Source organism: Eleutherodactylus coqui, chromosome 5 (assembly GCF_035609145.1).
Source record: "Eleutherodactylus coqui strain aEleCoq1 chromosome 5, aEleCoq1.hap1, whole genome shotgun sequence".
Taxonomy (NCBI): domain Eukaryota; kingdom Metazoa; phylum Chordata; class Amphibia; order Anura; family Eleutherodactylidae; genus Eleutherodactylus; species Eleutherodactylus coqui.
In genome coordinates, this window is record NC_089841.1 from 59,578,768 (window position 1) to 59,595,164 (window position 16,397).

General features: G+C 44.5%; 1 protein-coding gene across 2 annotated transcripts in view; it reads right to left on the reverse strand.

The window, feature by feature from the left end:
- The window catches only part of PSTPIP2 (proline-serine-threonine phosphatase interacting protein 2), an 81,911-nt gene that overhangs the window by 25,696 nt on the left and 39,818 nt on the right, over positions 1–16,397 (reverse strand). For both annotated transcript variants that reach the window (XM_066602608.1, XM_066602609.1), the window contains exons 2-5: positions 12,944–13,044; positions 3,782–3,859; positions 2,956–2,990; positions 1,082–1,188 (exon numbers count right to left, since the gene is read on the reverse strand). In XM_066602608.1, coding sequence (XP_066458705.1) covers positions 1,082–1,188; positions 2,956–2,990; positions 3,782–3,859; positions 12,944–13,044 — 321 coding nt within the window. The remainder of the gene's footprint in view (positions 1–1,081; positions 1,189–2,955; positions 2,991–3,781; positions 3,860–12,943; positions 13,045–16,397) is intronic.

Here is a 16,397-nt window from a genome sequence, read left to right on the forward strand (position 1 = left end):
GGATGTGTGACAAGGCGCGTTGTCTTGTTGGAAGCATTGCTGACTATTCCCAGAGTATTGTCAGCAGCAGATTACTATCTGGAATGTCACGGTACACCTCCGTGTTCATGGGTCTTGTCACTATAGCTAACGGACCGAGACCATGCCACGTAAAACATCCCCAGACCATATTGGAACCTCCGTCATACTTAACTGTTGGCACAACACATTTAGGCAAAAGGTAATCCCCAGGTCCTCCACACCCAGGGATATGACCGTCTGATTTGAAGATGGAATACAGTGATTCATCATTTCATACATTTTTCCATTGCTCAACTGTCCATTGAAAACTTTCCTTGCACCATTGTATACAGGCCGATGCATCTTATTTGAGAGAACCCGCTAGATGTTTGCAGGACATGACCATAATACAATTCTATTATACTCCATACCATTCAAACTAAAAGCCCCAACATGACCGACCACTGGAAATGACCATAGTATAATTCTAACCATACATAGAGCAATACAGTCCCAAACATGACCTGACCACTGTACATGATCACAACACAAGTCAAATTAGGACCCATTTAGACAACAATTATCGCTCAAAATCCATCTTTTGATCGATAATCGTGTCTAAACATGCGTTCATTGCTGACTTCTAGCACGCTAGAAATCACCGATGACTGTTATCAGCGCAGCACGCTGATTTTCTCATCGGGTGGCGCCGATAGCATTCTTTTTAGCTGGTATACTGCAGGATACCAGCTGAAGGCTTGGAGAACAAAGCAGCTATTTCCATATACAAAACAGCTGCTGTTCTCGGAGTTATCAGCCTTGTCGCGCTCCGCCTGAATTTATCTCTTTAAGTAGCTAATTAGCTACTTAAGAGTTATGCAAAGATGATCACTCAAACCTGTCACCCCCAACTGTCATTTGAGTGATTTTTGTGCGATCATCTTTCAGTGTAAATGCACCTTTAAACTATTAAATTTACCACCTACCTCCATATTCTCATCATGACTAGTATGACAGTGGCAGATATGTGATGACAGGGGCAGTTATGTGTGAGCAATGATGTGGATGGTGATTTTCTTACCTTCTTACGCTCTGCTTTTTGCCGCTCCCTGAATTCTTCCATTCTCTTGGCTTCTTCTCGCAGAGTCTGAGCCAGCTGGATGTGACATTGACCAATGTTGTCGATTTCTGCCAAAAATAAACCTCTAATTAAAGGAGAAGGAACTATAATTGTCACATTCCAGCCTCGTTACATCGTCTCAACTCTAATCCAATTATAACATTATTATGGTGGAAGGTGTAATTTAGTTGTGGTGAGGGTTGAACTCCTTTACCCATGATTTCCTCTAGGGATATAAGTTTTATTGTTGGCTTTTACATGAGCAAATCATACATTATTATCTAAGAAGAAAAGCCGAAAATTGAAAAAGTCTCAGTATCCCACAATTTTCAGTTGCTTATATAGCAGCAACATATTCTGTAGCGCTGTACAGAAGTTGTCATTACTCAAATTAGTACCTGTTCTAGTGGTGCTCACAATCCAATTTTCCCTATTTTCAATACTCACTGGAGTGTATCTGAGATAGTAATTGGGGGAATTAACCTATAAGCTAAACGATCTGCACGAGCGGGTGACGTTATGAGGGCCACGTCCACATGAAAAAAGTCTAAAACGTGGTCATATTTTTTTATATTGCAGTAAAACTGAGAAATAAATAAAGAAATCTTTTTCCTCTTTTTAGGAAATCAGCCATGTTTCCCTCCTCTCCCTCACTGTTCTGTGTCTTTGAATCAACAGGCTGCAGCGGGAGCCTCCCCCCTCTGCTCTGTCTGCAGTAGTATGCAGAGATTGCAAAACCACGCCATGTCTGCTATCTAGCCAGGAATGGAACAGCTCAGCAGGAGATTACCCTGTGTACTCTGCCAAGTTCAATGCTGATTGTGGCATCCAAGCCGTTAGCCGCATGGGAGGCGCTTTATCTTCCCCTCTGCAACATGATGGGTGCAGATGGGTTGCCATCATAGCCTGAAACCTGCTGTGCCATTGACTGATTTGACTTTTGGCTATTCCTGAAGGCAGCACCTTCTACTGGTTTTCACCCTCTAACCCTTCTCAGTGGTATCTGGTCTTTGCTGTATGGTTTCCTATGCTGTTACCCGAAGAGTAGTTTCAGTGCAGTGGTAGCTGACATGGACAGATCAGAGACACTAGCGTGGTACCAGAGTGACAGCCAGAGATGTAGTAGCACAGCCCGAAGTCAGAGTTTATGTATAAACAGAAAGACAGGAAGAGAATTGTGGCAGGCAACAGTCAGACAACATGTAGTCAAATAACTAGCTGAGGTCAGGACAGCAGAAGATGGAAAACCTGGGTTAACAAGCATGGGTCAGAACCAGGAATCAGGCAGTAGTCAATAACACTTCTGCAGAACCAAACAGAGCCTATTACTCAGGACCCTCTAGAGGTGAGAAAGTGCCTTAAATAGCCAGATGCCTATCCAGCTTGGTTGGGAATACAAAAGCTCTGTGTGTATTCCGGCCTTTAAGAAGGGGGGTGCCCCTATAGGCAGGAGCTAGAGTGTGATGTCTGCTGCACAGAGGAGACAACAGAGGCCACCGGCTGCGACCAATGGAGGATACGAGTGAGAGGAGGCACTAGCAGTTGACATCCATAACATGGACAACTACACCTTTTTACATATAACACACTCCATTGCTATAGGGCCATGGTGAGAGGGAGCTCTGGCTACTATATAAAATTCTGTTTACCAACAGTTGCCGTTAGTGGGAGCTGACTACATATAGATATATAGCGTCCTATGTAGCAGTCAGATTTTTATCATATACCTCTATGAGGATAAGGCAACTCTGAACCCAATATTTTTCTATTATGATATGAATCAATATAGAACTGTAAAAATCGTAAACTCCTCATATGCAAAAAAAAGGACTTACGTTGTTTGAAGGCATCTAGAGCCCTCTTAAGTGTGCTGTAAAAAAGAAATACAGGATGAGTTAATATAAAAGTAGCATCCAATTAATTATCTGAAAGGGGAATTCCACTATTAGTTATCTCCTCTTAATATCTTTTATTTCCCAGATTTTAATTACACAGTTGTTTTATCACAAGCACACCTGATGCAAGTAATGAAGCCCTTGTTTAGTTGCATCAGGTGTGCTTGAGACAACACCTAATTTACAAATGTGTGCTTTTATGAGGGATTTTATTCAGGTAGATGAATAATTCCGAGACTAGTAGTCATTAAAAGTAGAATTGTGTGCTGAATTTTGAGAAACAACTTGTAATATCAGTTGTGTTGAGCTATTTTTTTTTTTTTTGTAAACAGCTAAAAGTTTGTAAATTTGGCAAATAAACCAGTAAATTCTGCTGTGGATCTGTACCAAAATGCACAACAACAGAGCGGATTTTGATAAAGTTTTTGCTGCAGAATTTGGTGCGAATATTCCACTGAGGTAAATCTGCACCAATTCCGCTATATGTGAACATTCCCTAAAAGAGGCTTTAGTCCTCTGCTAAGAACCCATAACACACACAAAGGGAGAGCTACTACTGCAGCTGCATCCCCCACCTCCCTCCGCAGCATTTACTGTATTATTCTAGATGGAGGTTTAAGTGTCTTTAGAAGTTTGTAAACATTTGCAGAGGAAAGGGGAACTACACACTGTGAGATGTCATTTTCCCATCATATTTTTTAAAGGGGTTTCCACTTTTTTATCATTTTTGTTAAAGGGTTCTTCTTATAGGAAATTGCTTACTCACTTAATTTCAGTTTGACCACAAGATTTCTTCTTCGTTAAATTAACCAGATCTTTGCCATATCTCTCTTCTATTGCTGCCCTGCAGGAAGTAAAATGTTGTATTAATATATGTCTTTATCTAAAACCAATCACGTTACTCTGGTTCTATCTATCTATCTATCTATCTATCTATCTATCTATCTATCTATCTCATATCTATCTACCTCATATCTGTCTACTAGTAATTATTAGGAAATTATAGTACCAGTGTTTCTGGTTGTGCAATGACAGCTCTGCTACATGCATGTCTCACACACACAGCTCTGCTACGTTGTTTTTGCATGTGAGCTGAACGTGATTAACGAACTTCACCTGCTCGCTGAGGAGACATGTTCGCTCGTATTTGCATATCTTTTGCATATCTGCTGCATGAGATGTACAGACTGTAGGTGGTGGCTGAGGTGAAATCGTGGCTTGTGGCTGTGTCATGTAAGCTGCATTAGCTTCACGGCAACGTTGAACCCTCTGTGGTGACGTGTTTGTTTCAACACTGGACAACGGTTGACGATTAGATGAAGGCTGGACTGGTATTGGCAGAATTAGTACTTTAGAGGACATGATATTACGTTCAGAAGATGTGAAGATAGTGGGGAAGGACTATGCTTCAATGTTGTTGGTCAATATGCATCACCAGGTATGTACGTGGACATTTGTGAGATGTCGTTTATTGGAGTCTCCACACAGGTGTGCAGCTGTCTCACAAACAATTACAAACTAGCAGACTGAGCACTGCTGTATCCATAGCAACTGAAGCCACAGGGGTTTGTGGGCGATGTAGTCTGCTCATAATCCCTCATTCAGCACACAAGGATAAAGGACCTGTGATGATGTCACCGTCATGTGATCAGGAGTGGAGCTAAGAGCTGTTAACTGACATTCACAGATGCTGTCAGGCTCTGCATTTATCTCACACGTCACACACGGAAAGATGCACAAGTGCTCATTAGCACTTTGATCTATCTATCTATTTCATGTCTATCTCATATCTATCTATCTATAATAATAAGCCAACTTCTTGCGCTGTGCTTAATATCTATCTATCTATCTATCTATCTATCTATCTATCTATCTATCTATCTATCTCATATCAATCTATCTATCTCATATCTATCTATTTATCTATCTTTGATGGGAGATCACTTTAACAATTAATACTCTATTCACAAAGTACAAGATATGCCAACCTTACCAAAGTTTTTACTGTAAATATTTTTTGAAAGATTTTTTGATGATTTTGTTTAAAAATGTCAGTCAAAATATATATTTAAAAAATTCTAAAATTCTGCAGTTTTCACTCTGACTACTAAGCCTAATAATAGTCTGAAACTTCCTGTTCTGTAGAGAAAACTTCAGCAGCAGTCATCTCATGATCCTCATAGGCAGGATTACAGTGAAAGGTAACACCTATATAAAGATAACATAGGATCCATCATTTACAATAGAAGATGCTCACAGCTTACCTCCTGCCCCTCCCTGCACAATGACCTTTGTACAAATAGATAGAAAAAAATAACTCACCACTACAGGATTGAATCAGCACTCGTAAATAAGGAGATACAGGGAAGAAAAACACTCGCTTCAGGTCATAAGAAAAGCAGGACTTCCAGCACTCTCATAAATAAAACACAGCTATTCTAAAAGGCAACACAGTGGGAAGCAGAGGATAAACATAGGAATGCTTACATGTTTCAAGCCATATTTATGAGAGTGCTGGAAGTCCTGCTTTTCCTGTGACAAAAACCTCAGCATATGTCTCTCTTCCCTAGTGCCCATTTAATACAGAAAGACTTATCAATCAGCGGCGGGAGGAACGGCAATGGCACGGGAGTGTGAATATATGAACATTAAAGGGGTTGCACCACAATTAAAAGTTTTCCAAAGGATTGGCAGTAACTTGCTGATCAATGAGGGTCTCGAGAACAAGACTTCTGGGTCCCACTCTGCCTCTCACTACGGGGGTCACTTCTTCCTCCGCAATGCTATCACTATGAATGGAGCGCTGGCTAAGCATGTGCGGGAAGCACACTATTCATTTAAATAGAGCTGACGGAAATACCTAAGCAGGTGCCACTCAGGTATCTCCGGAGTCCCATTCAAACGAGTGTTAATGTGTTTGCATGACCAGCGCTTCACTCAGTCTCCTCCTCATTGCAGGGAGTGCAGTAACCCCACAGGAGGGTGAGGGACACAGCACCCCCATTCTCGAAATCAGTGAAGGTCTCAATGGTGAGACTCCCATTGATCAGAAAGTTATCTCGTATCCTGTGGCAATTTGTGTGATTCCATTGTTTCTAATTTTTCTACCTCCTCTAAATTCTATTCCTAGGAGCAGCATGTCACATGAGAGGTGCAGCCAATCATTGGAACCTGAAGATGAGAAGAGCATGCCCACGCAGAACAGAAAGAGCCTGACAACAGTAAGTATTGCCGGCTTCGAAACTGTGCATGAGTGTTTCTCCCTTTCAGTCTCTATGGACAGGCATTGCGGGCACTGGCTGTCAAGTTGGAAATCCCCCTGTTAAAAATCCTACGTTTATCTTAATCCTATTGGTGGTGGTAGACCAGGGAATATACTTTACATAATAGCACAATGCCAGTCTGCTATTCCAAAGGCAAGCATACTTTCATATATTCAGAGGAGCGCATGGAGGGATAAGGACGCAGCCCTAAGAGCTCCCGCGGCACCCACCCGTAATCAGACCCCAGACACCGACAAGACTCACCCTGAAAGCCCCAGCAGCGACCATGGGAAGACGCAGGAACGACAGGACGGAGGCGGCGGCAGATGATGGTAGCGGGGGGGGGGGGGGGGGGCGGCGATTGAACGCTTCCTCAGTACCCCGCGCTCAACCTCCGTCAGACCCAAGATGGCGCCGGAGTGCCACGTGCAGGAGACCCCCGTGGCTCAGACAGGAGCGGGGAGCTCCTCCGAAGCAGCCAGCGGTACCCCAGCTGAGCGAGGATCTCCCCCCACGGAGTCCCACAGCCTATGAGGACAGCAGAGGCAGCAGCCCCATGAACTCCTCCAGCGCCCATGGCAGGGCATATGTGAGTAGAGTAAGCAGCAGCGCTGCACACCAGTACTCCTCACCCCTCCTCCCTCATGAACAACAGAGACAGATGCCTGAGAGGAGTGGTAGTCCCCCATGGAGTGAGACACAATCCCCTACAGATTACCCCACAGTGACGCACAAGAAGGCAAGGAGGGTTCTGCCAGCCATGTCACTACACGAAGCAGGGGAGAATAGCTGGAAAGCCCACATAATGGCAATTCCAACAAGAGATGAACTGAGCGCCCTCTTTAATAAATCTGAAGCGTCCAACAAACAGGCGCTGGAGTCCATCCATACAGAGGTACACCAGATTGGACATAGGCTGCACCAGGTGGAGGAGGCGCAGGAGGAGACAGCGGCCATTTTGGAATCACATAAACAAGCAATCCAGGCGCAGGCAGATCAGATCGCTAATCTTACTATGCACCTTGACGACTTAGAGAACAGGAACAGGAGAAATAACCTGCATATCAGAGGTATTTCCGAGGAAATTGAAGGGAACCAGCTAGAACCATGGGCTCAAGCTCTCTTTATGCGTTTACTGGACAGACCACCTGAGCGCCCAGTTGATCTTGACAGGATCCATAGAGGACTAGGCCCAAGAGCGACTGATGTAAACCGCCCTAGAGATGTTATATGCAGGGTCCACTTTTTTCGGGACAAGGACACTATACTTCGCAAAGCAAGGGACCAGCCAGACCTCCTAGTGTGCGAGGGCAAACCTATCATCATATTACAGGACCTAGCCCGCCACACACTGCAATTGAGAAGGGCTCTGCGGCCCCTCCTGATGGCACTCAAAGATCACGGAATCCAGTACCGCTGGGGATTCCTATTCTCGCTGTCAGCAAAAAAGGATGGCAGATCTGCAGTTTTCCGATCACTTGGCGACCTGTCCAAATTTTTAGGAACATTTGAACTGCCAATGATTGCACTCCCTGAATGGCCCATGCCTCCCAGCTTGCTTACGCAGACCACACGGGAGCAGTGACAGACAGCGCGCCCCAGGAGACAACGAGAAGGCCACAGAGGAGGAGGCCATGCCACGTAAATAGAGAGTTTTATGTCCTGAAAGTTTATTACTGTATGCCCCCCCCCCCCCCCCCCCCCCGTGAGGGCGATATCCAAGAATAGAATGTTTGCCCGATGCCTTTGCATACGGAATGGCGGGGTCTGTCTTCGGTCGACTACCCCTCTCCGGCCACTTGCCGGGGGTGGGGAAGAGACGGGGACGGGTCCCGTCGAAGGGCGCAATGTTTATGTTTATTCATGCCTCCCTGTTTAAGAGGCCCAGTTCTGAAGGGGCCTACTGTCTAAAAATTACCTAATTCTACCGGGACGTCGGTGTCCGAGGTTCATTAGCAGAGACCTCTTAGAGGTCACACGTTTGAGCTTTGATATTTTAAAGGGTGGTAGTAGCCAGGGGGTGCCCCTTGACCCTCGATGTGCTCACTCTCCCTACTGGGTGACTAGTCGCGCAATTGAACGCGACCCCTGGCGAATCGCTGGTACCGCTGATTCACCATCTAACTGCTATTTTATGCCGTTCACTATTTTCTCTCTCTCTCCCACCTCTGAGTTTTTCTCTCCCTTCCACATTCTAATGTCCCTCCTTTCTCTATTATATGTCTGTCCAGTCTTTGAAAGCCACCACATGGTAACCACATGATGGCTAACTTCACATTCGGCACCTTCAATGTGAGGGGCCTAAACAAACCGGCCCAAAGAGGGGAAATATTAGACCACCTACACAAACATCACATAATGATCGCATTACTACAAGAAACACACTTCCAAGCCGGAAACATCCCCGGATGCAGGCACCGCCACTACACGACCTGGTTTCACAGCCCCCACCCGCAAAAAAAGGCGGGGGGAACATGCATCGCTATCCACAGAAATCTTCCACACAAATTCCTCTCATCAGAGATTGACCCTGAGGAACGTTATCTGTTCGTGAAAAGACAAATGGGTATGGAGATATTCACAATTGCCAATGTCTATTTCCCTAATCAGGCACAGGTTCGCTTTGGGATCCGGATGCTGGGGGCTCTGGCATCCTTTGCTGACGGGTCTTCTATAATACTAGGAGGCGACTTCAACCTGGGTCTGAATCCTGGCCTCGATTCATCAGAGGGTAAGTCTGGCATATCGCACTCAGCAACACGCAGACTAGTGAGGGAACTGACAAACCTTCAGCTAGTAGATATGTGGCGCGTGCTACACCCCAAGGTTAGGTACTATAGTTACCACTCCTTAGCACATAATAGTTATCATCGCATAGATTACTTATTCATCTCACATAGACTCTTAGATAGGGGCCCGGGGTGCTCCATGGGGTCGTTCTTATGGTCGGACCATGCTCCGGTCTGGGGATCCCTAGAACGGGGTCGGAAAGACAACACCAATAACAGCTGGAGGCTCAACGACAACCTGCTGAACGACAGGGCCTGCCTACAGGACATCCAGCTGGCAATAGAGCAATTTAAAGCCAATCATCAGCTGGATGAAACCCCAGCCCCAATTAAATGGGAGGCGCTTAAATGCGTGTTACGGGGCATTTTTATATCCCACGGGGCACGCCTGAAAAAAGATAGAAGTAATGCTCTTGAGGGTCTACTCGCTAGGCTGGGTCTCTTGGAATCATCCAACAAAACGACACCTTCGGACCAGGGAGCGGCAGAGATATCAGATGTCCGCAGCCAGATCCTGCTTTTGCTGGATCAGGCTTCGCTGTGTCAGAGAGATAGGGTGAAGGGAAGTTTCTATGAATACGGGAACAAGTGCAGTAGAGGGCTAGCTAGGGCTCTTAACCCTAGGTCTCCACAGACATACTCCATCCAGTCACGAAAAGAGGAACAGGTACATACCAACACGGAAATTCTAGATAGTTTCCACTTTTTCTACCACAATCTATATAACCTATAGAAAGAGCACACAACGAAGCCAGAGGAGATAATAAGGGGTCAGGACGCCTATCTACTACAAAATTGCCCTAAAAACATTCCTGAAGCCCACTGCCGGTCACTGGAAGAGGACTTCTCACTTGAGGAGTTAACCGACGGTATTCTGGCCCTCAAGGTGGGAAAGAGTCCTGGGCCCGATGGTTTCACCCCACGCTTCTTCAAGATATGCGGGGAGGCGATGGCCCCTATAATGCTAGACGCCTTTAACGCCATATCACATGACTGCTTTTTCCCACCACAGGCCCTGCAGGCCATTATAACCGTCATCCCTAAACCTGGGAAAGACCCCTCTGCCTGTGGCACTTACAGGCCCATATCGTTGTTAAATATTGACACTATAATCTATTCTGGGATGCTAGCGGCTTGTTTGAGGCCACTTGTCCCTTGCTGACAGACAGGGATCAGGTGGGATTCGTCCCCGGAAGGGAGGCAGGTGACAACACAATTAGAACATTGGCTATTGTATCAAGGGCACATCGGTCGGGAAGCCCACTGTGCCTACTACTTGTAGATGCCGAGAAAGCATTTGACAGGGTGGATTGGAGGTTTCTAGAGGCAACCCTGCGGATGGTGGGCATAGGTCCGCGTTTTTTGAGTAGGGTTCTGGCTCTGTATCATGGCCCTACTGCTAGGGTACGGGTCAATGGACAACTCTTTCAGCCAATAAACATTAATAACGGCACAAGGCAAGGTTGTCCCCTGTCTCCCTTCCTTTACATTTTGGTGATGGAGACACTAGCAAACGCCCTAAGAGCTAACTGCAGTATACAGGGGGTCAGGGTGGGCCCGGAGGAGCATAAGGTTGCTCTGTATGCAGACGACCTGCTGATCTACGTCACCAATCCGAGAATAGCACTCCCCTGTATCCTAAAGGAATTTGAGATGTTTAGCGGAATATCTAACTTCAAAGTAAATCTTAATAAATCCGAAATTTTAAATATAACCCTGCCCAGAAAAGAGAAAGAATCCCTACAACTAGCATTTCCCTTCGCCTGGAGAGAGGACGGGATCAGATACCTGGGAACAGTCATCACAGCGAACCCTGACAGGCTTTTTGAAAAAAACTATACCCCGCTGCTTGCGGCCCTTGAGAGGGATTTGGATAGATGGAGGTCTCTGCCGCTGTCCTGGTTCGGGAGAATAAATACAATCAAAATGAATTCCCTTCCCAAATTCTTATATCTTTTTCCAGACAGTCCCTATAAAATTAACAGGCGCATTTCTGTCACAGATTCAGCGGTTAGTTATGAGATTCATTTGGGGTAACCACAGACCTAGGCGTAGATGGAAGGCCCTTTCTGGCCCAAAAGCTAGCGGAGGAATGGGAGTCCCCAATTTCTCACTTTATCATAGAGCATCCTTGACCAAATGCGTGTTAGATTTGCTCCATGGTAAGGAACAGAAAAGATGGGTAGAGGCGGAGCAGGACTCGACCCTATTTCGGGGGCGAGGTTGCATCTGGATACCGGGTAAAGACAGACACAAAGACTTGGGATTCTCGCCCTTTATAGAAAATTTACTCAGCGCCTGGATCGGCCCAGCTGTCAAATCCGGGCTGATTACATCCCCGGGTCCACTCACCCCATTGGTGGGTAATCCAGATATACCAGCCTTCTTAAAGGGCACACCCCTGACGGCTGGGATGGCAGACCCAGTTCCCAGGATACGGGACATCCTGACAGACACAGGGTCAAAGAGCCTACAAGAGGTACTAGAGGGAAGGGACCCCCCAGCTGGAGCATGGTACCAATACTTACAGCTATGCCACTATGTCAGGTCTTTGGGCTGTCCGCAACAACTGAGGAGATCAATTACTGCCTTCAAGAAAATGTGTTTGACTAAACCAGGCACACCACAGTCTATCTCCTCACTATATAGTTCACTTCTAGAGAGGGACACATCAGGGGGAAATAGGACCCTGAAACTAACTTGGGAGAACGAACTAGGAAAGGATCTTCAGGCGGAGTTGTGGGAGAAGGCCTATGTTATGACCCATAAGCTGAGCGTCTCCAGAAGACTACAGGAGCTTAACTATAAGATTCTGACCCGATGGTATAGGACCCCGGCGGGACTATCCAGAATATACCCTCAGTATCCGGATCTTTGCTGGAGGTGTCTCAGCGAAAAGGGGACCTTCATTCATCTATGATGGTCTTGTGCACAAATTCAACCACTGTGGCGCGAGGTGGAAGCTCTATATACAGTGGTTTGCAAAAGCCCGCTTAATCTCACCCCTGAGTTGGCACTTCTATCCATGATACCAGGATCAGTGTCACAAGCCAAAGGCTCCCTGCTACGCTTCTTTCTACTGGCTATGAGACAGATCATTCCCAGGAGATGGAAATCTGTAACTCCCCCATCACGACTGATGTGGTTGGAAGCCATGGATAATTTAAAACAAATGGAGGAACTCTGTGCCAAAGATGACATGAAATATTCTAAATTCTACAGCACCTGGGCGGTGTGGATACAGTTTCGGGCTTCACCTAAACTGAACGCTTGGTTGTGTGGTGGAGTTGCCGCTCCAGAACACCCTCTAATGGAGCCGACGAATGCTTACAAACATACCTACGAGCTTATTGATAGGTGTTTATAGACTGGACAGACATCTTTTTCTCTTTTTCTCTCTCTTCCTTCTTTTTCCCCCTTTTCGCTTTCTCTTTTTCTACTTTTCTACTCCCCTACTCCCCCCGCCCCTAGACCTCTAACTCCCACAATGTCCTTCCCCCCCAATCTCTCCTTCAGGGTTTTCCCTGCTCTGCTCTAAAACCTTGGAGACCCCTATATTACCTCAATCCCCCAGACCAGGATTTGTTGCAATTTATAACAGGGGATTTTGGTTCATTTTGTTTTGTTATATTCCATTTTTCACGAATAAATATAAAAATAGCTGGGACACTGGGTGGCGGTTGAACTATCAGGGAGAAGGGTTTGTGATTAGGATTTGACTGCTGCATAACTAACCCTGCAATGATTTCTTATTGTACTGTCCGATACAGCTAATAAAATATTTTTGAACCATATATTCAGAGGATTCAACAAAAAAAAAAGAGTCACTTTATTTGATAACTCTTTTCATGCATCTGTAATCTTCTAGATGCTTACCTTTCCTTTAGGAAGTCTTCAAACTCCTTGCAGTTCTTTCTCCCATCATTCATGTGCTGGAGGAGAGTATCATAGCCAAGGGTACTAGTAATGTCTGTAGTCTGCGGGAAACAAGAAGGAGAACAGTCTGATCAGGGATTGTGTAAGACCATGTAAAAGTGCGAATCTCCAGTACAATTAATCTTTAGTGAAGTAAGTTTAGTTGACATAAAGTTGCAATCAAAATTATTTACCCCCCACCCCACCATTCCAAATTAGGTTTATTTGCCAAATTGACAAACTTTCAGCTGTTTGCAAAAACAACAAAAACAAGAACATTTTAAATAGCTCAAAACAAGTAAGGGCTCCTCTTTGCGTGTGTAAAATTTATGTGTGTAATACGCAGGGAATAGAACTCATTGATTTCAATGGGTTTGTTCACATTTCCATATTGTACTGTACTTATTAGAAGACCTTTTGCTGTTATGACCTGTTGCAAACATAATGTATAGCCAAACAGCAGCATCAGATAGCGTTCCTGAAGAATTGTAGTCCATTTCTCATGGGCAATGGCATCTAGTTCACTAGTAGCCTCGGGTCTGCATGTTGCAAACATTGCATGCTAATGTTTTCCGTTGTACCTAGGGCTTTTGGTTGGGAACTCCTGCTCCTTTCTTATGCACTGTTATATGTTCATTTCTGATCCCTCTAGTTGTGTAATCACACTGAATTAGTAAAAATGTCAAGTTTTGTTGTTTTTATATTGAAAATCCAATTAAGAGATATTTTTAAAAAGATGAAACACATAACAGTAAGTTTAGACCTTTGCAACTGACATTGAGCTCTCGGGTTTGCTCAATCATGGAAACTCAAGTTATCAAGCTCTTGATGAACAGTTCTTCTTGGCTCCTTGGTAGTTGTTAGTGCCCCAACTAAAAGCAGAACATGTATGACTACTCATTTACGCTTGAGGAAGGCCTATTTGGCCGAAATGTCGCTACCTTATCTGTAATGGGGCAATAAAGTGTTTTTTGCATCTTTCTACATCCCTGTATGCTGCCAGTCACTACTTTGTTTGGATTACTCATTTACACATTTGACAGTCACTTTCTGTAAACTCGTGTGGCCACCATTTCACAGCTAAGCAGTTGTTGGACGCCAAGACATTCCCAGTTCACTATATCCGTGGAATACTCTAGCTTTGCAGATGGTATCTTCTTGGCACTCCAGTATGATCCATTGTTTTCTATGGTGATTGCATGGGGGATTTTATTCTATTAGCATGGAATGCGACTACAATATAGTCAGACCAAGTATATATACAGGAGGTCTACATGTACTATTGTCATATTTAACTTGTTTTACTTACTATTTATACACCAGATAAGCAAAGGTTACTGCGAACTACGTGACATTAACATACCGCTTTGGAGACTTCTACAAAATTAATGATTTCTCAATTGTAGAGCTAGAATTGTGAAAGTCTTACTAATTATTAAGTGACAGAGGATTTCCTGGTAAGGCGGGGACTTGGTCATCAGATCGCTGTAGCAAAATCGTGACCAATATGTAACCTCATTGTTTCTCTGCGGAAGAAAAAGTCCCGTCACAGAAATTCTGTCTGGTTCTACTATAGGGACATTGTGGTTGACTCATTTATTATACTGTTTCCCAACCTTGGGGCATCCCTGGGAATTTTGGTTGTCCCTATTTTGTGGACATTCTGTCACCTGAAAAACGTTCTCGTTCCTCTTTCTCTTAGCAAGTTGGGTTTCATATGATGAAACAAGGACTTTTCTGACCTCTTACATCTGGTCACCCCACTAGTGCGTAACCCCCATTTTCCAGCTGCATTGGAGGGATCTGCTCTACTATTGGGATTGAATTGACCTCTTCCAAGAATAAGAGATGTGGTTTCTGTGTCCGAGATTAAGCACCTTTGGAAAATTCTGGGCAACACGGGCCCAATGGCTGAGACATGGTTCTATTTTCAAATTTGTAGTTATATCCATGCCCTTGGAGCCCCTTTCTTGGCTTACTTCCCTGCTCGCCCAGTTCAAGCAATTACAGTGGATATAAAAAGTCTACACACCCTTTAAAATGCCATGTTTTTGTTAAAAAATGATGAATCATTTCAGATTTCTTTCCCCCTTCAGTGGGACCCGTTATCTGTACAATTCCGTTGGAAAACAAGCTGAAATCTTTTAGGGTGGAAAAATTAAAACCTAAAATAATGCTGTTGCATAAATATACACACCCTAAAACTAAATCAACTTTGTTGATGTACCCTTTCACTGTATGACAGCATTCAGTGTTTTTGGGTAGGTGTTATCAGAACGGAACATCTTGACTCGGCAATCTTCGCCCACTTCTCTTTGCAAAAGCGCTCCAAATCTGTCAGATTGCGAGGGCATCTCGTGAGCAGCGCCCTCTTCAGGTCAGCTCACAGATCTTCAATGGGATTCAGGTGTGGGTTCTGGCTGGGCTATTCCAAAACTTTGTGATCTTCTGGTGAAGACATTCTTTTGTTGATTGGGAGGTACGCTTTGGGTAGTTGTCGTGCTGAAAAGTGAAATTCCTCTTCATCTTCAGATTTTAGCAGAGGCCTGAAGGTTTTGTGCCAAAATTGACTGATATCTGGAATTCTTTATATTTCCTTCCACCTTGACTAAAGCCCCAGTTCCAGGAATGGAAGAACAGCCCCAAAGCATAATGCTGCTTCAACCATCTTCACTGCGGGTCTGATGGTCTACTGGTGATGGCAGTGTTGGCTTTGCACCAAATATACCTTTTGGAATTATGGCCATGAAGTTCTCCCTCGGTCTCATCAGACATAACACGTTCGCCCACAGACTTCTGGCAGACTGGATGGAGGTTTTGGCAAAACATAGCCGGGCTTTTTCTTCCCGTTCCTAACTCTTTTTTCTTACTTGGTTATTGCGTTATGCTTTGATCGGTTGTATATAAAACAAAAAAATTTCTGGAAGCTGACTTCTGAAAAATGTTGCGACAACACAATACGGATGTTATAGGATTGTTTATTGTTCCTACCATATGTCTATTTCCTTGTGTTACTTTTACAGCCATCAACTAGGTTAGGATGACTCATGTGGAAATATAATTCAAAACACTGCAGGTAAAAGAGGAGCATGGCCAGGGAATTGCTCTACAGCCCGAGGAGAGGTCCACCCACTGACGGTGCAGCGCCGGTTTAGCAAGTTTTATGTGTTGTGTGTGACAAGTCATGTGCTGCGAGCTGTGTTCATTCACCCATACATCTAATTGTATTTCATACTACATGCATTAAGCCCTGGATATCTACATTGACTTTGCAAGATTACAACCTTGGGTAGTAATACATGGCTCTAATTTTTGTAGAAAGGTACAGACGTTAGAGATTCACAAAAATTTTCTCCATTAAAACATCCCTGTTGCATTAAAGCGATTCTCCGGTTCTGGCAAACAACGATGGCCG